At 63.2% G+C, this 22,256-nt stretch overlaps 1 protein-coding gene across 14 annotated transcripts in view; it reads left to right on the top strand.

The window, feature by feature from the left end:
- SEMA4D (semaphorin 4D) overlaps positions 1–22,256 on the top strand; it is a 122,360-nt gene that overhangs the window by 69,618 nt on the left and 30,486 nt on the right. For 8 of the 14 annotated variants that reach the window (XM_036302346.1, XM_036302354.1, XM_036302348.1 and 5 more), the window contains exons 3-16: positions 796–1,148; positions 2,673–2,818; positions 5,074–5,136; positions 6,604–6,702; positions 7,023–7,116; positions 7,631–7,744; positions 8,659–8,810; positions 9,727–9,902; positions 9,998–10,154; positions 11,673–11,895; positions 12,614–12,729; positions 17,819–17,991; positions 18,076–18,119; positions 21,282–21,491. In XM_036302346.1, coding sequence (XP_036158239.1) covers positions 1,049–1,148; positions 2,673–2,818; positions 5,074–5,136; positions 6,604–6,702; positions 7,023–7,116; positions 7,631–7,744; positions 8,659–8,810; positions 9,727–9,902; positions 9,998–10,154; positions 11,673–11,895; positions 12,614–12,729; positions 17,819–17,991; positions 18,076–18,119; positions 21,282–21,491 — 1,867 coding nt within the window. In that variant the 5' untranslated portion in view covers positions 796–1,048. Of the gene's footprint in view, positions 1–795; positions 1,149–2,672; positions 2,819–5,073; positions 5,137–6,603; positions 6,703–7,022; positions 7,117–7,630; positions 7,745–8,658; positions 8,811–9,726; positions 9,903–9,997; positions 10,155–11,672; positions 11,896–12,613; positions 12,730–17,818; positions 17,992–18,075; positions 18,120–18,915; positions 21,080–21,281; positions 21,492–21,642; positions 21,936–22,256 lie in introns of those variants that run through there. The other 6 variants (XM_036302341.1, XM_036302343.1, XM_036302342.1 and 3 more) reach the window with 2 other exon arrangements.

Below are 22,256 nucleotides of genomic sequence, written 5' to 3'. Positions count from 1 at the left end.
GCCGGGAGCCTCCTGGGGCAGCGTGTCTGTAAGTGTAGGGTGGGTTCTGCGGTAACTTAATTGTGCTTCCGCTGTGCTGGGCAAGGGGCCGGCTCTGCTCGGCGCTGTGTGGTTTGAGCTCCTTCCTGAGACGTCGGGGCTCCATCTCTGAGGGTCACTGGGGTCCTGGCAGGGCCCTGGGGCAAACCCCCGCCGGACGGACGGCCTTCTCGCTGGCCTGGCTCCCTGCAGGGGGCCTCACCCACGCTCAGGGGCAGGTGGCGTGTGGGTGCAGGCGGCCGGGGACCCCAGCCCCACAGGCCTGTGCTTTCAACGAGGGGCTTCTCAGTGAGTCGCCCCAGGACCACTGCTGACCGAGCCTGGAGGGGTGCGGCCGGCCCTCCCGCAGGGCACGGTCACACGCGGCCGTGTGTGCACTCACACGTTTCAGCCTCTGCTGCCCCTGGCCCTTCGCACGGGCCGTCGTTCTGGACAAGCACACAGGCCTTGGGAAGCCGGAGTCTCCGAGGAAACGGAAACTCTGCTCTGTTCCTTCCATCGCGTGAGCTGGGCAGCCAGGCGGCGTCTGTCCCAGTCTGCAACCCTGTCTGTCCCGCGTTCCTGGCGGCTCAGGTGGGAAGCCCTGCTCCAGGGCATCTGGGGTGCAGTGTCTGTACCCCCCGAGCTCCCTGCGCCCCCGCAGATGGACCCCTGGCTGGGCTGAGTGGGGCAGCGCTGTGGGAGATACGGAGCATAGAATCAGGCAGCATTGCCAGGCGTCCTGACTGGCAGCCCTTCCTTCTTGTTCTCTTCCAGATTTCTCCGGAAGGTCAGGACGAAGCCCACTGTTCAAGAACAGGAGGCCCCTGACGTTGGCAGAGGCGAGAGCCACCGGACCCCCCAAGCGTACTGAGAAATGTGGGTCCTCGGGGGTCACGGTGCCCGTCGGCTCCAGGCCGTGCGGCGGGTCAGGGCCCTGGGGCTCTGAGTGACCCACCGGACACGCGCAGCGGCCTCGCTGCCCACAGGCACTCGCTGCTGAAGCCCTGCGCGGCCCCTGCCCAGGAGGATGTGCGCCCGCACGGGGGGGCCGCTCACCGCCCTCGCCATGGTGTTCGGGGCAGCCGTGGCATTTGCACCCATGCCTAGGATCACCTGGGAGCACGCAGGTGAGGGCAGAAGCGCCTCAGGCGCTGACGGCATCTGCTCATGGTGCCCACGTGTGTGTGCCACTGGCCGCTGGCTCTGCGCTCTTGGCACTTGCGTGTGAGCAGGCGGCCTGTACACTGGGGGGAGATGCTTCAGCAACCGGAAACGCTCATGGGCTTGCAGGGGCCGCTGATCTGGTCTCTGAGTCAGGCCCCTGAAGGCAGCCCGCCTCGTGCCTGCTGACACCAGCCACGCTGTGTCCTGTTCGGAGGACGTTAACTGCGTGCAGCTGAGCTTCTGGCCAGTGGTTCCCATTTGCTGTTTATTAGTTTGTTTTGTATGTATTTCCTCTCTTGGGAGCTGTGTCTGGGGAGCGGGGCCCCAGCTTGCCAGGCGCACTGGCTGAGCGAGGGGAGCCCGCACAGGGCTCCGGGCAGCAGGTGTGGGGGGCCGTCGTCCCTGTGCCTCGGTCTCCACACGGGGACTCAGAGAGAAGGAGGCATGAACGCCTGGCTCTAGCGCAGTGGTTCTCCACCTTCTGGCCCTTTACATACAGTTCCTCATGTTGTGACCCAGCCATAACATTATTTTCGTTGCTGCTTCATAACTGTCATGTTGCTACTGTTAGGAATCGTTATGTAAATATCTGATATGCAGGATGGTCTTAGGCGGCCCCTGTGAAAGGGTCGTTCGACCGCCCGAGGGGTCGCGACCCACAGGTTGAGAACCGCTGCTCTAGAGTGAGGCCAGAGCGCGGTGACACGCAGAAAGCCAGTGCAGAGCTCTCACATGGATGCGGGTGGTTTAGCGGCTCCTCGGGAAACAACGCCAGCATAGTCGTGTTACCCTGGTGGCTACCCAGCATTCCTCCTGCCCGAACAGCCGCGCTCAGTCAGTGGCCTCGCAGGGAGAAGGCCAGTCCTCTCCGTGTGGCCAGTTTGTGTTGGTTGTCCCTGAAAAATGCCTGGTTAAGGGATATATTCATTGAAGTTGATTTTATTAAAGGCACATCTTTTTGTCTTCTTGAATAAGAACATCCTAAATAGTTAAATGCCGTGTGCACCTAATCTGTGGGTGATTCAAACACAGAGAGAAGAGTTTGGCAGGAGGGGGAGGGAGCCACCACGGTCAGCAGCTTGGGGTGTCTGGCCAGTAATCTCCTGGGGGGTCACAAGGTCATGGTGCCAGGGCCTTGCTGCTGTGGGGTCACTTTCCCGAGAATTCACACACGTAGAGGTCGTGCTCCTGGGAGGCACGCTGCCTGAGGCACATGGGGTGCACGGTTTGGATCTCAAACAGCGGGCTTAGGGAGCCGGGCCCCGCACTGGTCAGCGCAGTGGCTCGGGGCCTCTCAGGGGTCCCACGCACTTGGTGGCTGCCTCAGCGGGTTTGCTCCACCCAGAGGTGCCTGAGCTCTGGCTGGCGGGGCTGGCCACCGTGGTAGGGGGTCCCACCGGCCCTGGCAGCGTGGCACCACACTGAGTGAGACAGGGGCTCAGGGTGTGTCTGGGCACAGAAACGCCTAATGCGCCCCCTCTCCCCAGAGGTGCAGCTGGCGCAGTTTCACCAGCCCGGCATCTTCAACTACTCGGCCCTGCTGCTGAGCGAGGACGAGGACACCCTGTACGTGGGCGCCCGGGAGGCCGTGTTTGCTGTGAGCGCACGCAACGTCTCCCAGAAGCGGCACGAGGTATGGCCCGGGCTCCCTGCCCCTGCGGTCTGGGCTGTAGACCCTTCCGGTGTTTTCTCGAATCAGCACACGGCTCCTCCCCGGGCGTCAGGCCCCTTCCTGGCCATGCTCGCCCCGTGGCGGGGCCTCACAGGCTCCTGTCCGTGGGCCGCGGGCCCTGCCATCCGGAAGCTGCCTTCCTGCTCTGTGTCCACACAGCCCCAGCTCAGGCGTCCCCCACATCCTCACCGGGAACCGCCTCTTTTCAGCTGGGGTTTTTGACGTTATTGAGGACGATCTTGAGGGTGCACAGGAGCAGAGGGAGTGCTGTGACGGACCCTCCACCCACCCAGCCGCGGGCAGGGCTGCCCCTGTCCTCCCCCACACCCCCACCCCCCACTCGCTCCACGTGGCTTTGAAGCAAAACCCAGACAAGGGTCTTCATCTTCTAAGTGTCTCCCTGGAAAGGACTCCTTTTTTTGAAAACCACCAAAATCCCATGATCACATCCAAAAATCAGTTCAGCTCAGAGTGACTGTTGAGTTTGAGTCCAGGGGCGATCAGAGTGCCCCGCACTCTGTCCTTGGGCCCCTTCCCTGACCCCCCTGGGTCCCCCGCTGGGAGAGCCACTGCAGCCCTGTGGGTCCCCGGCCGCCGAGGCAGGTGCTCCTCCGGCTCGACCGCTGCAGCCAGAGCACCTGTATATCAAGGATTGTGAAACGGGACTTTCCAAAGTTCTCCTTCTCCATCTGTGAGCCGGAAATTCCCCTAAAAGGGGAAATGGCCCAGCCAGTGTGGCTCCCAGGTTGAGCGTCAACCCAGGAACTCCACCCCCAGTAGGGGTGCGTGCAGGAGGCCGCTGATCGGTGATGTTCCTCTCTCATCGATGTTTCTATCTTTCTATCCCTCTCCCTTAAAAAAAAAAAATCAATAAATAAAGGGGACATGCCTGTCGCCAGCTAGGGAGACAGTGAGTTTTTGATTGATTTTTTAAGATTACCATGGACTCGTGGATTTAAACATGTTTGAAGCACCTTGGTCGTCGGCATTCATTCGGGACCTCACTTGAGACCCAGCCGGCCCCCTCCCTGACCAGGGCAGCCTCTCCGTGGCCCGAGAGGCCTTAGTGTTGGGGTACCTTTCTCAGTCTCGGACACCAAGGTGGCCAGGTCCATGTGTGTACTTCCTGCTACACGGCACTCCCTTTATCCTCTGTTTTGTGTTGTCTTAATCTCCACAGTCTAGCGTGGTGCCAGTCTCTGACACGTAACTGAGCTTCTGGGCACTGCCCTTCGCAAGTGAGGTGCAGGTGTGGCCCGCGGGAGCCCGGGCCGGGCTGGCCTTGCTCTGTGTGGCATCGCCGCGGCCCCAGGGCGAGGGAGAGGCCGCTGGCCTCCTCTCCCCAGAAGAGGAAAAAGTGGGCGCCACACCTGCGAGCGAGGTCGCGTCCGCCTCCGTGCACCCCACGGAGATGAGGGGGAGGTTACCTGCATCTTAATTTCTGAAGGACGCTGTTTTTGGAAATGGGACTCGATCCTGCTTCCATGTCCGAGCGGCTCCATTTCTCTGAGAACACGGCCGCTGGGAGCCGTTCGTACGGAGGGCACCCGGTTCACTCAGCCACCAGGACGGGACGCCGCCCGCTTCCTGACCTGGACGGCCCGCTTTGATTCTCTGGGTGGAAATATATGTATTTGGCATCGATCCTGGACTAGCACTCGGGGGGGATGGGACAGCGTGGGAAGGAGAGGCGGGGTGGAAGCCCCGGGCCTGGCTCTCCATCTGAGGGCCAGGGACGCTGCTCAGCGCCGCCTGGTGTGAGAGCAGGAGCCGGGCCCGCAGGCGCGGCTGCCCTGCCTGTGAGCCCTGCAGACCCGATCCCACCCGTGCGGACAGTGCGGACAGTGCGGACAGTGCGGACAGGGAAGCAGCGTCAGGGCTTCCTCCCTGGGACTCTGGAGTCGCTGTAAATGGAGTGAGAGAAACCCTCCTTGACGTTTGAAAGCACCTACAGTTTAGCTTGTTGATGAGTGTCACCTGCCCCCTTGCAGAGGCGCAGTTAGTGTCTGTTCCTGCTTGCAGTGAATAACGGGGCCTGGGAGCCGAGGGTCCCGGTCAGAACCCTCCTGGCCTCTGTCCGCTCTCGGCCCACGTGCTGTCTCGGATTCCCCTGTCCGAGGCGTCGGCCCTGCCCTGCTGCTTCGTAAACTGCGTTCTCTGCCAGCGTCCGCTTCCAGACGGGCTGCGCCCTGCAGTGACTCCCCTTCCCCCAACAGGCCTACTGGAAGGTCTCAGAAGATAAACAAGCCAAGTGCGCAGAAAAGGGAAAGTCAAAACAGGTAAATTTTTTTTGCTACAAAAGCCCAGGTGAATGCCTGGCCGCCTCAGTCTGGACACTGCGGCTTCTGGAATGCAGCCTGGGGGTTGTGTCAGGTCTCCCACGACTCACCGACCCCTGTTCCCAAACTGGGTCCCTCAAAGAAAGAATCAAACAGAGTGGGATTTGAGAAATACTTTTTAAAGTTGAACTGAATTGAAATTATTCATGGGGCCTAAAACTTGGGCTGTGGAAAGGGATTTCTGGTGCCTGGGGGGTTGCCATAGGACTCCTGGATTTGGGGCAGCTCTCATCCCTCGGGAACCTGCCCCTCTCCAGGAGGACTGGCACCTCAGTGTGCTGGCCGGGCAGGGAGCGCGGGCCGAGCTCAGGGTCGGGCGCTCTGGGTTACCCCCACCCCCCCGGAGCTGGGCAGGTGTCAGTCTCCGGGTCTCAGAGCCCCACCTTCTTTGGTAGTTGGTGAGGACAGCTGAGCAGGTTATGGTAAATTTCAGCAGTTGTAGGCTATTTTCAAAACAAAACTTTTTTTATAAAAAGGCCAGTGTTGTTTTTTTGCTAAACATTTTTAGCAAAATGCTGCATGCTTCCACTAAAGTCGCTGTATCTAAAGTTACTTCGTGCAGGTTGCGCTGTGGTAACAGCCGTCACAGGGAGCTGTCTTCAAGCTGAATTACAGCGAGCCCTGCCCGCTGGGTGAGGCACAATGGTCCCTCCCGGCTCCTGCCAGAGGCCACGAATTACTTCCAACCAGATCTAAAGCCGCCACAGCAAAACAGCTTCCCTCCTATGCATAATTTCAGACGACAGCACATACAACCCCAGCACATTTCACCTAAAATAGCGGGTGGGCCCTTAAGTGGCACCTGGCTTTCCCGCAGCCTTTCTGATGTGGCGCCAGGCTCCGAGCCCTCCGCAATCCAGCCTCTCCCCTGGGCTGGGCAGCCGGACCAGCCCATCCCCAAGCGCCGTTTCCAGTTTCATGGGTTTGGGTGGGAGGGTGGGTGAGGGAGCTGCACAGCGTGCCCCCGCAGGCCTGGCACCAGGGCATGGTCTGTGTTCAGTGAGCAGAAACGCTTCCTGTGGGGAGGTCAGCTTTCACTGCTTCTGTGGCCAGCCCCTCTCTTCTGGGTACAAATTAGCAACTGCAGTGATGCCTCCTGGCACCTGACAGCCAGCCTGTGGGCCCTGCACAGAAAAGCACTCAGTCCAGCAGCAGAGGAGGTTCGCCCGGGGCGGGGCGGGGTCTCTGCGCCTGCTCTCCCTGCAGCTGGCAGGGCGGGGCTGGTGCGGGAAGATGGGCACTGCAGCCCGGTGGGAGGGCACAGTCAGTGCACGGGCGGAGCTGCATGTCGGGAGCCCGGGTGGGCACCTGCTCGGCGGGTTCCAAGCTCGGGCGTGGGCGGTGCCACTAGGGTGGATGTGGAGGCGTCCGGTGGAAGCTGGTTAACTGCGTTTTTCTTTCTTGTAGACCGAGTGTCTCAACTACATCCGAGTGCTCCAGCCGCTTGGCACCGCTGCCCTGTACGTGTGCGGGACCAATGCCTTCCAGCCGGCCTGTGACCACCTGGTGAGGCCCGGCCCCGCCAGCGTTAAAGCAGAGCGGGCTCCTCAGGCCCGGGGGCTGCCTTGTGCAGGACAGAGGCTGCTCCAGCTCCAGGCTCTGCCTCCCCCGGCCCGGAGCCCTGTCTGCAGGCGGTCATGAGGAGGGTGTGGGGAGGGCTCCTGACTGGCTCCTGAGGGTATCAGAGCCAGGAGCGGGCAGGCGTCAGGCCGCACGTGCGCCTCCCTCGGTGCCCTGACAGCGCGTCTGAAAGTAATACTGCAGCAGAGATGCCTCGTCTGACAGATGCAGACATTCGAGGACCCTTTCTTTCCATTCAATTGCAGGACCTGGCGTCTTTTCAGTTTCTGGGGAGAAACGAAGACGGCAAAGGAAGATGTCCCTTTGACCCGGCACAGAGCTACACGTCTGTGATGGTCGGTGAGTCGTGCGGTGGCTGTCCCCGGCAGGGCTGTGCTGGCAGCTGAGGCGCTCACAGGACCAGGACGCAGCGCCTCCCCTTCTCGGGTCCCCTGCGTCCCTTCCAGAGTCCCGTCCTCAGAGGGCGCCGGCGCCTCTGCAGAGACGCAGCTCGGCTCCTGAATTCATTGCCCAGAGGAGAGCAGCCCCGCGCGGTCCACACGGCTGCCCAGGCTGTCCTGCGCTGTTTGTGCGGGTCCCCTGGCCCCGTGGCCGCGTGGAGTCGCACTCCCGTTGAGGGGAGGGTTGTGGCTGAGCCCTGGAGGGTCCCGCACGGAGGCAGGGAGGCCCTGCGCCCGCGTGCACCTCTGTCCCTGACTCATAAAGCAGTTCAACAAGGAGCCTGAGACTGTCCGTGTCAGGAAAGGAGCTGACGCAGGCGCCATGTGTCCCGGGCGGAGGAAAGTGAGGTGCTAAGGCCCCCCCGCTCCCCGCACCATGCTGACGCCCTTCTCCTCTCCTCCTGGTCCCGAAGACGGAGAGCTTTACTCTGGGACGTCATACAACTTTTTGGGAAGCGAGCCCATCATCTCCCGGAATTCCTCCCTCAGTCCTCTGAGAACGGAGTACGCGATACCTTGGCTCAACGGTAAGAAGCAGCGGGGTCCCTGAAGGTGTGTGTCCACTCAGGCAGCCGCCTCGCCAGGACTGCCCCACATGCTATATTTCTAGAACCTTCTTTCGGCTCGACCTCACGTGGGCCCCGCGCTCTCACCACTGGTGCGGGGGGCGCTCTGGGCCTGCTCGGGCTGCACAGCCAGCCTCCGGGGCTTCCATGGCGTCTCCACGGAGCAGCTGTAAGGCTGTGTAAGGCCACCTCTCCCCCTCCGCCCCCGGACATGCACCGGCTTTCATAGAGCGGGGCTCTGAAGGCGGTGGGAGCTCAGGCTGGCCAGGTCGGCCTGGGGTGGGATTGGGTCACCCTCGGCGGCACGTGTCCACGTCACATTCATGGAGCGGGTGGCTCGAGGCCACTCACAAGGCCTTTCTCGTGGGCGCCGGCCAGCAGGCCTGGGCCCTGAAGCCTACCGGGCTCTCAGCTGGACTCGCAGAGGCGGGAGGTCTGAGGGACAGCGACTCCTCCTCGGTGCGGGGCAGCCGGCGGGCTGGGGCCCCGAGCTGTGGGCAGGGGTGTGTCAGAGGCGTGAGCTGTTTAGACCAGCAAATGCACATCTGCTTACGGGTCCCCGCAAGTGGGGACGGGGGATCTGGTTCCTGGGCCCCGGCTGCCTGCCGGTGGGAAGGCCCAGCCTCGAGTGCGTGGGGTTGGTCAGGCGAGTATGCTTCAGAACCACATCCAGGGCACCAGAGGCTGAGGAGGGCGAGATGGGCACCCTCATCCCTCGAGACCCTGCAGTGTGCTTGGACATGGCACATGCACCCTCCGTGTCTTGTAGGGGCACATGTGCAGAAGCATGGCCGGGTCCCTCCATGTGTGCAGGGACGTGCCCAGGACCTTCTGTGTACGGAGATGTTTGGGAATAACCGGGTCTCTCCCCGCAGAGCCCAGCTTTGTCCATGCCGATGTGATTCGAGCGAGCCCGGAAGGCGCCGAGGGCGGGGATGACAGGGTCTACTTCTTCTTCACGGAGGTGTCTGTGGAGTACGAGTTTGTCTCCAAGTTGATGATCCCCAGGGTCGCGCGGGTGTGCAAGGTGAGGCCGCTCCCCGGTTCTCTCTGATTCCACCTGTGCACACAGCACCTCGCCCAGGCCCCACCCCCCTGCTCAGTGCCACAGAGGTCAGGTGGGCGGCCCCTCCGCTCGGGCATCCGGAGGGAGCTGGAGCCCAGGGAGCTTGGCACCTCTGAGTGGCCGGTGCCTGGCCTCCTGGCCTCAGAGGGTCTGCTCTGCACGCACCTTCCTCAGACCTCGCCCGGTAGCAGAGAGCGCCTGCTGTCACCGCAGTGACCGAGGCTGTGGGACTGGGACTTCTCCGTTCCAGGGTAAAGGCGGGGCGGGCTCGCTGTGATTGTGTCCACAGTAGGTGAGGGCGCTCGGCTTTGATCCCCTCTGCACCCACGTTCCCGAGTCTCAGGCCTTCTCTGCGGGCCAGGTCGCTGCCGGTGCGATTTACGATCGGCCCTGGCGGTTCATGGAGAGCCCGGCAGGTCCAGAGCACTTGAGCAAAAACTTGGGGGGAGGAGGGGAGTGCAGACCTGCTCTGCCGTGAGGAACATTGGGGGAGACCAGACCTACACCCATTGGCCTAGGACGACTGGGGCGCCAGTGCGTGGGCTGCTCTGGCTCCGGCCCCTCGTGGGCAGGTCACGAGCTGGAAATGTGCAGCCACCGGGATGGGCCGTGCGAGGGGGCCGCGGTGTCACCGAGCGTGGGCAGGTTCCAGCGCCGTCCGGCTGCCACAGCGGCTTTTCCCCAGCGGGTTGGGTTCTGTGGTTGGGGGAACCTGCGACCCAAGCTGCGGGGAAGGGGTGCTGGGCTCACGGGGTGTCTGCAGAGGCTTCCCTCTCAGCCAGGGCTGCTTTTCATTCAGGCACAGCCATGGCCCCGGCTGGCGGGGCCCCCCCACGGGGACTCTGCCCATCCTGCTATGCACGTCTCTGCGTTTCAGGGGGACCAGGGCGGCCTGAGGACCTTACAGAAGAAGTGGACCACCTTCCTGAAGGCCAGGCTGCTCTGCTCCAGGCCGGACGGCAGCCTCTTCTTCAACGTGCTGCGCGCCGTCTTCGTCCTCAGGGCCCCGGACCTGAAGGAGCCCGTGTTCTACGGGGTCTTCACCCCGCAGCTGTGAGTGCTGTTGGAGGGTGCGTTGGGGAGGGGGGGGGGGGTCGGGCTCTTCGCCGCCGCCCCCTGCAGGCAGTGACGTGGCCCTTCCTCCCCAGGAACAACATGGGGCTGTCGGCCGTGTGCGCCTACAACCTGTCCACGGCCGAGGCGGTCTTCTCCCGCGGGAAGTACATGCAGAGCGCCACCGTGGAGCAGTCCCACACCAAGTGGGTGCGCTACAGCGGGCCAGTGCCCTCGCCCAGGCCCGGGGCGGTGAGTGAGGGGCCTGGCTGCGGGCACCTGGTGGGGGGCCAGCCATGCTGGGCCTGCACCTCGCTGCACACCCCGGGCCTCGCGGGGTTTGAGTGGTCTCCGCGGGGAGCGGGCGTCCCCCTGGACTGGGCAGGGCGACAGGCACTCTGTCCTCCTCCTGCGTCCCGTCCTCGGCATGTGTGACGGCTGTTGCTGCCCAAGCAGGAGCTCCTCCGGCTGCAGGGGGTGTTCTGTGGAAGTAACTGCATGATATCGTCAGATCTGTTTCACTTCCTGTTTCCTGTAGAGAAACGATTTCTCGGCAAAGACATGAGCTACACTCTCCATTCATTAATATGAATCATTCTTTGTCTCTTAAAAGTGGTGCATTTTATATAGAAACCAATTTCTAGGTAGATTCGGCTGTGTCTGCTCGCCCTGTGCCCGGGTGTGCGGGTGCCCGGGTGTGTGGGTGCCCAGGTGTGTGGGTGCCTGGGCGTGTGGGTGCCCGGGTGTGTGGGTGCCTGGGCGTGCGGGTGCCCGGGTGTGCGGGTGCCCGGGTGTGCGGGTGCCCGGGTGTGTGGGTCCCAGGTGTGTGGGTGCCCAGGTGTGTGGGTGCCCGGGTGCCCGGTGTGTGGGTGCCCGGGAGTGCGGGTGCCCGGGTGTGTGGGTGTGCGGGTGCCCGGGAGTGCGGGTGCCCGGGTGTGTGGGTGTGCGGGTGCCCGGGGTGTGGGTGCCCGGGTGTGTGGGTGTGCGGGTGCCCGGGAGTGCGGGTGTGCGGGTGCCCGGGCGTGTGGGTCCCGGGCGTGTGGGTCCCGGGCGTGTGGGTGCCCGGGTGTGTGGGTGCCTGGGTGTGCGGGTGTGTGGGTGCCCGGGCGTGTGGGTCCCGGGCGTGTGGGTGCCCGGGCGTGTGGGTCCCGGGCGTGTGGGTCCCGGGCGTGTGGGTGCCCGGGTGTGCGGGTGCCCGGGCGTGTCGGTGCCCGGTGTGTGGGTGCTCAGGTGTGTGGGTGCCCGGGCGTGCGGGTGCCCGGCGTGTGGCCCCGCGGACTGCCTTTCCCCCGACACCAGCTACTGTTTCCTCAGGCACATTATTAAGTAAAACACGTCCACTTGGGGCCCCAGGTCTTGGCCTGTGCAGTCAGGAGCCAGGACAGAAAAGGACACTCCTGCGCCTTCGTGCTGGTTAGAAGTGGACCATTTTTAGCAATTTTCTCACCAGTCTTCTCTTCTGATGGGAGAGCTATCAAATCATGTTTATTTTTTAACTTTAAAATCTTAGTACTTTTTTTCATTGATAAGTAGATAAAAATGGCCTCACTGGCTATGTGTCATGAAACATAATTATGCTAGTATCTTGGGGATAAAAGACAGTCACACTTCCACGTGCCACAGCTGTCTTCAGGTTCAGGGAGGGCCTCTTGGTTCCCCTCTTTCAAGAAACCCACTGTGGAGTCCCTGGCTCTGCGCCTCCCGGGCCTGGCCTTGTGCAGAGTGCGCAACGTCCGTGGGTCACGGGTAACCGCCGGTCTGTCCCTGCAGTGCATCGACCGCGAGGCGCGGGCCGCCAACTTCTCCAGCTCTCTCAGTCTGCCCGACAAGACGCTGCAGTTCGTCAAAGACCACCCTCTGATGGACGACTCTGTGACCCCGACAGGCAACCGGCCCCGGCTGGTCAAAAGTGGTGTGAACTACACCCAGATTGTGGTGGACAGGACCCAGGCCCTGGACGGGACTGTGTACGATGTCATGTTTGTCAGCACAGGTGGGTCCCGGGCCGTGGTCACACCCTGGCTACGTCCCCCTGCACTGTGCCCAGTGGAGCAGCCTCTCCCAGGGGCCCTGGGCAGTGTGCACCTCTTAGAAGTCTCCCCCCCGTGGCTTAAGATCCAGACCTCAGACCACCTGGGGCACTGGTGAGAAACGCAGGCCCTGGCCCAGACCTGGAAACTCAGGTCGGGTAAGTCTGGGCTGGTGCCCAGGGAGCCGGAGGAGAGTGGAGGAGAGCAGGCGGCAGCACCTCCTCCCGCCCGTCCTGACCTGCAGGGGGCACTGCTCCCCAGAGGCCCCGGGATTAGGAAATGCAGGTGCTGGGCCGGCCTGGGTGCTTCCCAGTCGCGCCTCTGAGCAGCAGGGAGGGCCCACCCTCCCCTGGGGGCCACCGGGCAGCATGGCGCCCAGAGGATGGTGGGGCCCGGAAACCCTGCAGGTTGGACGGATGGCAGTGCTGGCTGTGCTGGTAAGGGTGTCGGGTCAACAGTGAGACCTTAGTTCATTCTTCACAAAAACTGGGACTAAGCGGTGCCACCTGATTCCTGTGGTTTATTTTGCCGTGGCTTTTCCTTTTCCATTTCTAATGCAAAAGCGCGGTCCTCGGCTAAGTGTCTTGCTAAGGGCAGGAGTGGAGAGGCAGAGGGGGGCGCTGACAGCTCTGGCAGCGCGTCCCCCTTCCCGGGGTCACTGACCGGGCTCTGACCTTGCAGACCGGGGCGCCCTGCACAAGGCCATCAGCCTGGAGAGCGATGTCCACATCATCGAGGAGACGCAGCTCTTCCAGGACCTGGAGCCAGTTCAGACCCTGCTGCTGTCCTCCCAGAAGGTGAAGGGACTACGTGGTGGGGGCGGCCTCACCTCTCAGCGGCCACTGGGCTGGGGGGCGGCCTCGTATCTCAGCGGTCACTGGGCTGGGGGGCGGCCTCGTATCTCAGCGGCCACTGGGCTGGGGGGCGGCCTCGCGTCTCGGCGGTCACTAGGCTGGGGGGCAGCCTCACATCTCAGCGGTCACTGGGCTGGGGGGCGGCCTCGTATCTCAGCGGCCACTGGGTGGGGGAGGTGGCCTCGCAGTCACTGGGTGGGGGGGGTGGCCTCACGTCTCAGTGGTCCCTGGGCTGGGGGATGGCCTCGCGTCTCAGTGGTCCCTGGGCAGGGGAGTGGCCTCGCGTCTCAGTGGTCCCTGGGCTGGGGGATGGCCTCGCGTCTCAATGGTCCCTGGGCTGGGGGGTGGCCTCGCGTCTCAGTGATCCCTGGGCTGGGGGGTGGCCTCGCGTCTCAGTGATCCCTGGGCTGGGGGGCGGCCTCGCGTCTCAGTAGTCACTGGGCTGGGGGGTCGCCTCGCAGTCACTGGGCTAGGGGGTGGCCTCGCGTCTCAGTGGTCCCTGGGCTGGGGGGTGTAGCCTCGCAGTCCCTGGGCTGGGGGGTGGCCTCGCGTCTCAGTGATCCCTGGGCTGGGGGGCGGCCTCGCGTCTCAGTAGTCACTGGGCTGGGGGGTCGCCTCGCAGTCACTGGGCTAGGGGGTGGCCTCGCGTCTCAGTGGTCCCTGGGCGGGGGGGTGTAGCCTCGCAGTCCCTGGGCTGGGGGGCGGCCTCGCGTCTCAGTGGTCCCTGGGCTGGGGGGCGGCCTCGCGTCTCAGTGGTCCCTGGGCTGGGGGGCGGCCTCGCGTCTCAGTGGTCCCTGGGCTGGGGGGCGGCCTCGCGTCTCAGTGGTCCCTGGGCTGGGGGGCGGCCTCGCGTCTCAGTGGTCCCTGGGCTGGGGGGTGGCCTCGCGTCTCAGTGGTCCCTGGGCTGGGGGGTGGCCTCGCGTCTCAGTGATCCCTGGGCTGGGGGGTGGCCTCGCGCCTCAGTGGTCCCTGGGCTGGGCCAGAGGCCCTTTGTCCATCTCGCCCAGAGGAGCTACCTTTGGGCTCTCACAGAGAGTCCTTTGCTCCTTGGGGTCGGGGATGGAGAGAAGGCAATCTGGGGAGATTAACTTTCTCCTGAAAGTTGGCAGAACCTCGCTGGGTTGTTGGGCACCACACGATGTGTGTGTGGTACGTGCTGGCCTGCAACAAAAACACTTCCATGCCCTGAGCTTACGCGGGAGACCCCGCAGTACCTGCCTCTGCAGGAGCTCATCAGCTCAGAGGGCCTCCCTCCGGGCACCGCTCCCTGCCCTCCGACGGCACGGGCTCCTGCATCAGGTCAGCAGCCTCTCCTGGAAAGGTCAAGATTGTGAGGCTCTGAGGGCCACGCGGCTCCATCCTGCCGTGCACAGGAGTGTGTGGCCCATCCACGAGCCCGTTTGTGCGCCTGCAAAGCCTCGGTGATGGGCACTGAGCTTGCAGGTCATGAAATTTCCATTTCATGTCACAAGTATTCCTTTGAGTTTTCTTCAACCAATTATAAATGCAAAACCAATTATTAGCAATTGGGCTGCATGAAGCAGCCAGGAGCTGGACTTGCCGCGGGCCACAGGTGGTGCCCTGGTGTCCCCCGCAGTGGCCGGATGTGTGCCCATTTCATGGCTGGAGTGGAGCTGGGGGCAGCACAGTGCAGGCCGAGCACCAGGTCGCCCGGTCAGTCCCCAGCCCCAAGCGCCTGGCTGTGAGCCTGAGCAGGCCAGTCCTGCCCCGTCCCCTCATGTGCACAGTGAGGACAGCGGACCATATGTAGGAGTAGCCTAGCCTAGCCCCACGCTGTGATCCCGGGCTGATGGGCCCCGGGGCCTTGGCAGTGCCAGGGTTAATGCTGGAGATTGGAGGTGGGCTGTGTGTCCTGTTCCCCTTGGCTGCAGGCACACCCTTCGCTTGCAGCCTGTCTCAGAGCCTCGCTGTCTCCTACCCTGCTCTGTGGCCAGCACTTTGGTGTGACTGCACCCCCAGCGGCCCTCCCTGTCCGGGGGGGTGGGGGGGGGGCTTTCACAGCCCTCTGTAACTTGCCCTTCCTGGCACCTGGCGGGAGTCTCCAGCCAGCTCATGGGCCAGGCCCACTGCGGCCCACTCCTCCCTTGGCTCCAAACAGTGGGCCGCCTGGCATTGCTGAAGAGACCAAGAAGCCCACATGTTGCTCGGGCAGGGCCAGCACCCTGGGGGCCTCCACATGGGTGAACGTCTGTCAGTCACCCAGTGCACATATGCGGTGAGGGCTGGCTCTGCTCTGCTCCGCAGTGTCATTCAGGGGCCTAGGTGTGTCTGCGTCCTAAAACCAAGGCTTCCGGGGCACTGGGATGCTGATCCAGTAGCCAGGAGAAGGGACAGGGGCAGGTATGGGTGGTTACGGGTCAGTCCCGTGCTCACATGCCTTCGGCCAGGACTTGGTCACGCGGCCACACCCGGAGGGGGTTTGGCCATGCAGGAAGCCTCGCACCCCGGGGGGCGGTTTGCCTGTCCCCGCAAGAGCCCTCTGCACCGGGGCGTGGCCTGTTGCCTAGAACAGGTGTGACTGTACCCGCACGCCATGGCCTCCTTGCCTCTCCGCGGGCTGGTGGGCTCAGGGTGGGGGTGCCAGCAGTGCCGTGGGGCAGCAGGAAGCTGGTGTTCAGGGCTGAAAAGAGCCCCATGCTCCCTGCCCACCAGGTCTTCAGCATCGGTGGCGCCTGACTTGCTGCCGAAAGCTGGTGAGCAGCTCATAGGCTGCGGGAGCGCGCAGGACCGCACGGCCCTCGGCTCCCCGTCCCTGCCTCTGCGCCCCTGTTTATTGTGATAAACACACACCACGTAAAGCTTACCACTTCCGCGTCTAAGTGTGCACTTCAGCAGCATCGAGTGCACTCACACTGTCATGCCGCCATCACCATCTGTCTCCAGAACTCATTCATCTTGCAAATCTGAGCCTCCATCTCCACTAAATCCCAACTCCCAGTACCCCGCTCCCCGCCCCCCCCCCCCGGCCCTGGCACCCACCATCTGCTGCCCACCTGTGAGCTTGGCTCTCCTGGGGACCGGCATCGGGGGGTCACATACTTGTCCTTTGGGGACTGACGGACTGTGCTCAGCAGAATGCCCTCGGGCTCATTCGGGCTGCACTGTGCCAGAACTCCCTTTTCAAGACTGAGTCACACTCCACTGTGCGGAGGGACCACATTTCGTCATCCGTTCCCCATTGACGGCACTCGGTTGCCCCCACCCTGGGCCCTTGTGACCACGGTGCTCTGAACAGACGGACAGACGCCGGTTGGGCTCCTGCTCTCAGTTCTGTGGGGCAGACTTGGCAGGTGTGCTCTGCACCGTCGCCTGGGAGCTCCCAGAGCAGGCGGCGTCTCCTGTCCACGAGGACACTCAGTGGGGAGACAGCCGCCTGGCCAAGGAGAGAGAGCACCTTAAACGGCCCCTTCCGCTGGGCCCACGTCCGCCCTACAGCACCCCAGGCTGCGTGGCCGGTGGGCGGCGAGCCCCGGGCTGTGGGTGAGGCACAGTCCCCGGAGGGGCCGCGGCCGGTGAGGGTGGAGGAGGGGGCTGGGCTCTCAGCGGACCTTGCAGGCGCTGGGCAGTCCTCGTCAGGATGTTTTCCCTTTACTTTAAAGTGTTTTATTTTGAAATAATTTTAAACTCAAGGAAGAGAGGTGAGTGCGGGGAGCCCCGCAGGCCCCTCCCCAGGCGCACTGCCTCACCTGGAGGGCGCTGCTGGCCGGCACTCACTGAGCGCCAGACGGTGGGTGCTCCCCTGCCCGTCATGTCATTTTGGGCTCCGGGGTCCCCGGGGTTGGGGGGCTCCCGGCAGCCCAGGCCCCAGTTCGGTGCTGTGGGTGCACATTTCGTGCGGGTCCTCCTGGGCTCTGAGGCTTTTGAAGTGGCCCCTTGGCCTTGCGCCCCAGGAAGGGTTCTCACTGCAGGCATGTGGTTCCCTGGGACCTGGCGGCAGTGCCGTGGCCCAGCACCCTAACCGGGGGCCCAGTGTCCACAGACGTGCACAGTGGCCGCAGGGCCTGCGTCCCGGCTCCCTGTGCGGCTGCGTGCGGAGGGGCCCTGCCCTTTCTCTCGGCGGCGCCTGCCACGCCGGGTCTGTGGCCTCTGATGCCTCGCAGGCCGGAGGTCGGGGCCACGCCGGCACCTGAGCTCCAGCGGCCGGGAAGTTCATTCAGTCCTGGCCTCTGAAGGCAGCGGCTGCGGGTCTCATCTGTGCAGACACGGAGTCTTCTCACGTGGACCAGGTGTCGGGCGACACGGAGGCTCCCAGGCAGAGGTGGAGAGCGCAGCACCGGGGTGCGCGCCCTGAGTCTGCTGGGGGACTTGCGTGGGGCCTCGTTCCAGCCAAGCTCAGTGAAGCATCCGCTGGCCGCAGCCTGTGTGCCAGCTGTCTGCCAGCCCGGGCCCTGCAGGAGGGTCAGAGGGTGGCACCCCCACACTGACACGGGGCCCGCTGAGCCGGCTTCAGAGCGCGGCGGTCAGGTTCCCTCTGCGTGGTGCCCCCGCGTCAGTGCAGCGTGTGAGGCGGATGCCTCGGGCTCCTGTTCCTTTCCTGGCGTGTGTTCACTCTCCAGCGACCTGTCTGCACCTCCAACTCTGGGCCGTGCAGGATTCAGACACGGCTCCGCGCTCCGGTGCCCACATCGGGTTCTGAGGTTGTGCCCTGTGGCCTCGGGCCTGTAGTGAGGCCTGGCTGGCCGGCTGGGGCTCTCCCTCCAGAGGGGCTGGTCGGGCGAGAGATGCGCTCTGCTGGTGGTCGGGGTGACGGGGGTGCCTGGACATGAGGGAGGGTCGGGCCGAGGCCCGTGCTCTCTGTGTTGGCAGGTTCTGCTCGCGCCATGCGCTGCTCGCGCTGTCACACCTGCACGCGGGTTCGTCCGGAGTGGGACCCGCCTCAGTTCTGAGCGAGGGGGCTCCTCCTCCTCCAGGAAGCACCGCATCACGGCTCCCTGAGGCTGGAGAAGATGCCCTTGGCCCCGCCAGCACGCTGGCTCCCGGGCCTGCTGTGCTCACCAGTTTATATCCACAGGGAAGAAGGTTCATCTATGCCGGTTCCAACTCGGGCGTGGTCCAGGCCCCAGTGGCCTTCTGTGGGAAGCACAGCACCTGTGAGGACTGCGTGTTGGCCCGGGACCCCTACTGCGCCTGGAGCCCGGCCACGGCGGCCTGCGTGGCCCTGCACCAGACCGAGAGCCCCCGCAGGTACCGGCGGGGGGAGGCGCGCATGCAGGGGCTCCGCCCGCCCTTCCCGAGCGAGCCCGTGCCCACTCTGCCCTTGTTTTGCAGGGGTCTGATCCAGGACATGAGCGGGGAAGTGTCCGCTTGCCCCGGTAAGTTGCTCGTTCTCTCTCGCTCCCTTCAGGAATGGCCTCTCGTAACCATTTCACGATGCTTTGGTGCTGTGGCATCTTGCGCATTTTCTTTCTCGCCGGAGCGGAGGGCCAGTGTCTGGCAGGCCTTGTGGCTTCCCTGGGCCTCTAGTTGCAGAAAGGATGGGTGCGGCCACAGAGTGTGTGTGTGTGTGTGTGTGCGTGTGTGTGTGTGTGTGTCCCAGAGGCACTGTCCAGCGTGATGCCCTCCCTTGAGATGCATCTCTCTCCTCTTAGCTCGGGCTCAGGGAGCACGTCCTACCCCTCTGCGCGGAGGAAGGGTTAGTCCTCTAGCCGTCACGTCCAGGTGGGTGGCGTTCCCGTGGGCGACCCCAGTGCTGCGGGGGTCAGGGTGCTGTGGACAGCGAAGGCAGGTTTAGGAGGAGGGCATGCCAGGCTGCGGTGTGCGGTAGCCGCTAGCAGAAGCGCGTCGTGTCTGACTCAGAGCGTGGCTGTCAGAACGCGCACCTGGCCGGCGCTCAGCCTCCCCACCTGCGGTTTTTCTCCCAGGAAGCCAGGGTGTGAGACGGATTTCTGCTGCTCAGAGGTGCCTCCGAGTCTGTCCCCAGGGCCTGCCATCGAGGGCTCATCTTGCTTTCTGCTCATGCATGTCTTTATCTCCTTAGTTGTTCTGGAAGAGTCTCTGTTGGTCCTGTGGGTGGAACTCTCATGTCCTCTTGTGCGTGTTGACTGTGTTTAACGGAAGTCACGTAGCGAGCAGGGTTGTTGACACTGCACGTCTATTTTGATGTTCCAGATGAAAGTAAGGGAAGCTCCCGGCAGCATTTTCTCAAGCATGGCGGCACCGCAGCGCTCAAATGCTCCCCAAAGTCCAACCTGGCGCGGGTGGTGTGGAGGTTCCAGAGCGGCGTGCTCAGGGCCGAGGGCCCCAAGTACAGCCTGGTGGGCGGGACCCTGCTCATCTTCAACCTGTCGGAAGGAGACAGCGGGGTGTACCAGTGCCTGTCCGAGGAGAGGGTCAGGAACAAGACGGTCTCGCGGGTGATGGCCAAGCACGTGCTGGAGGTCAGGACGGCCCTCCGGGCCCCAGGGGCCTTCTCCTCGCCAGCCACCCGGACAGAAGGTGCCGGGCTCCCCCCCGACGTGTCAGCGGGGCCCGTCCGAAGCTCCTCTCCCCAGACCCCGGCGGGGCGGCTCACCACGCCTTCCGGCCCGGCGCCCACCAGCGCGCCCTGCGAACCAAAGGTCATCATCCACACCGTTCCCCAGGTCCAGTCGGAGAAGACCCTGTACCTCAAGTCCAGCAACGACCGCCTCCTCTTGTCCCTCTTCCTCTTCTTCTTCGTCCTCTGCCTCTGCCTCTTTTCCTACAACTGCTACAAGGGCCTCCTGCCCGGGCCGTGCCTGCGGTTCCGCTCCGCCCTGCTGCTGGGGAAGAAGCAGCCCGCCTCAGACTTCTCCGACTGTGAGCAGAGCGTGAAGGAGACGCTGGTGGAGCCGGGCAGCTTCTCCCAGCAGAACGGGGGGCAGCCCCGGCCGGCCCCCGACACCGGCTACGAGACAGAGCAGGACACCACGGCCAGCAGGGCGCCCACCGACAGGGAGGACTCGCAGAGGATCGACGAGCTCCCGGTCAGGGACAGGCCGTTCGACGTCAAGTGCGAGCTGAAGTTCGCCGACTCGGATGCGGACGGGGACTGAGGCGCTGCGGGGAGGGTCTTTGTGTTCCTGTGCAGTAGCCTCGTCCCGTGCCCCCTGAGTAGCCCGTCCTCTGCAAACCTCAGTCTTGTGTCTTTTCTCTTGGGGTGAACTCGTGACTTGGTTTCTCTTTGTCCTTTTGGAAAACGGCGAGCCTCCTCGTCCGTCGGTCAGTCGGTGGGAGCCGCAGATGTGCCCGTGGGCGGGGCGGTGGCCGGGCAGCCGCTGGCCTGGAGCGGCACGAGACCGTCGCCTCAGAAAGCAGCCCGAGAGGCCCTCTCCTCCCAGGTCGGAAAGGACGCGTAGTTGATCGGTGGGTCCTGGGTCGCCTGCCGTCCAGGTTGGCACGAAGCTCTTCCTCCACATAATTGTTTCTAGGCTTTTGCTTTGAGTTGAAGTGTTCGGTCATCTATTGTTTCGGCCACTAAAGCAGATGCTTTAATATTTAGAAGATGCACATCTTCTGGTTTTGCTGTACGTTAGGACACGCTATGGCTTCCGTTGCTGGAGGTTCTCAGGGATAAACTTACTTTCGCTAAATGCGTTCTCTCTGCTTTTGGAAATGCAGGCAAAGCCACCTGTTGAGCACACTGACTTTTTCAACATTTCATTCCTAAGGGAGGCGTCCTTTCAGAGAAGATTTCTTTCTGTACCATTTTTCTCGTTTTAAGTCTTGAAGAGGAGCAGGCGTGGGGGACTGCCCCGTGACCACCGGCAGGGTTTTGAGCGAGGACGGTGGCCCCTGGGGAGCCTGGCTGGCCCAGAGCGCAGGGACAAGCGATTCACAATCCATTGCCCATGGCCACTGGAGTCTGATCATCCGAACATCTGTTCCTCTTGGCTTCCGTTCCACACCGCTTACCCAGCAGCCTTTCCACTTGGCCGACCTGAGCGTCCACAGCTGGGAGAGTGAGCAGGGAGGGCGGGCGTGTCCACGGTGCTGCGGACCCGCCCTGCGGACCGGGGTGGCCTGCGCGTCTTTAAGGTGGGGCGGGCGGGCGGTGCAGTTTAACAGCACGGACCTCACCGTCCACGGACCTCACCGTCCACGGACCTCGCCGTCCACCTCCGCTGTCCAAACGCCCACAAGAGGAGACCTTTCCGAGGCAAAGCAGTAACCTGGATGTGTGTCCTGTGCGGACAGCGTGATAGGGTTCCACTGTGTTGGTGTAAACATTTGTGTTTTATAAGATTTAATTTGTTGTTATTTTTCTACTTTGAATTGTATACATAACCGAATAAATGAGAAGCTTATATCCTGATGTAGGCATGTGATTTGCTGAGGCCGTGCGGCCCCCTCCTGACAGGGTGCAGGTGTGGGTCTCCCGGCCCCTCTTGGACCGGCCTGGCAGGCAGGACCGCGTAGGCCCTTCTCTTCCTCAACGCGTTTCCCGTCTCTGCATGTGCTGTGCTCGTGACGACTCCTGCCTCAGTGCTCTCTCTTTTCTGTCCTCTGTCTCGCAGCCTCATCTCCTATGCCCTCCCCTCCTCCGGGGTCCTCCTCCCTGTCCTGTCTGGGCCCCGACTCGTCCTCCTCTCCCCGAAGCCCCTGGCTGGCCCCGGGCTCTGGGCCTGACGGCCGCCTGCGGGCCACCTTGCTGCCGCCCTTCCTCAGCGACCAGGCCCAGCACGTGCCTGCCCTGGGGACCTTCCACCTCTTCTGCCAGGCCACAGGTGAGCGGGGCACCTGGCGAGGGGGCGGGGGGCAGGGGCCTCCGGCTGCATCTCCCAGCAGCCCCGGGAGCTTCGTGGTCAGCCCATAGCTATGCCTCCGGACAGCGGGCCAGCCAGCTTTTCCCGCAAAGACTACTGTTAGCGGTTCTAGGCTCCGCAGTCAGGGTTTCTGCCACACCTGCTCAGCTCTGCCCGATGGCCCGTGAGCTGCCCGCAGTGGGTGTGGCTGCGCATCGACCAAACTTCGTTTACAAACACCAGCCTCGGCCACACGTGGCCCAAAGGCCCCGGCTTGGCAGCCGCTGGTCTGTGGAGCGACTGTCGAACTTTTTCATCTCGTGCACATGTAAACTAATGACTAAAATTCTGTGGCACTGCAAAAATATTTTTTTCCACTTTGACAAAAAAAAAAAAAAAAAAAAGGTGTAATTTTGATTCATTCACACCGGATGGTTGTCATTTCCTATTTGACAATCTAAGAGAAAAGAAGCCGGTGCCCCTGGCTCGTCAGGCACTGCACGCTTTAAATCGTGGTCTATAGGGTTACTTCTGTGTCTGAGAACGGTGTGGGTATTTCAGGAATTAACCCAGGGCCTCTGGAGTGGGAACTGTGTCAGCGACTTGCGTGATGATGTTTACATGCGGGAAAGACAGCCCTGTGGGCGCCCTCGGACCGGGAGGGCTCCCCGGCAGCACTGGGGGGCGGGGGGGGCGGAGGAGGGGGTGCAGCAGGTAGCCCACCTTGGAGCGTGCCCCAGGCTTCAG

Source organism: Myotis myotis, unplaced genomic scaffold, assembly GCF_014108235.1.
Source record: "Myotis myotis isolate mMyoMyo1 unplaced genomic scaffold, mMyoMyo1.p scaffold_m19_p_31, whole genome shotgun sequence".
In the NCBI taxonomy this organism is placed as follows: Eukaryota; Metazoa; Chordata; class Mammalia; order Chiroptera; family Vespertilionidae; genus Myotis; species Myotis myotis.
Note: the sequence above shows the minus strand (reverse complement) of the source record. Positions and strands in the feature narration are given on the sequence as shown.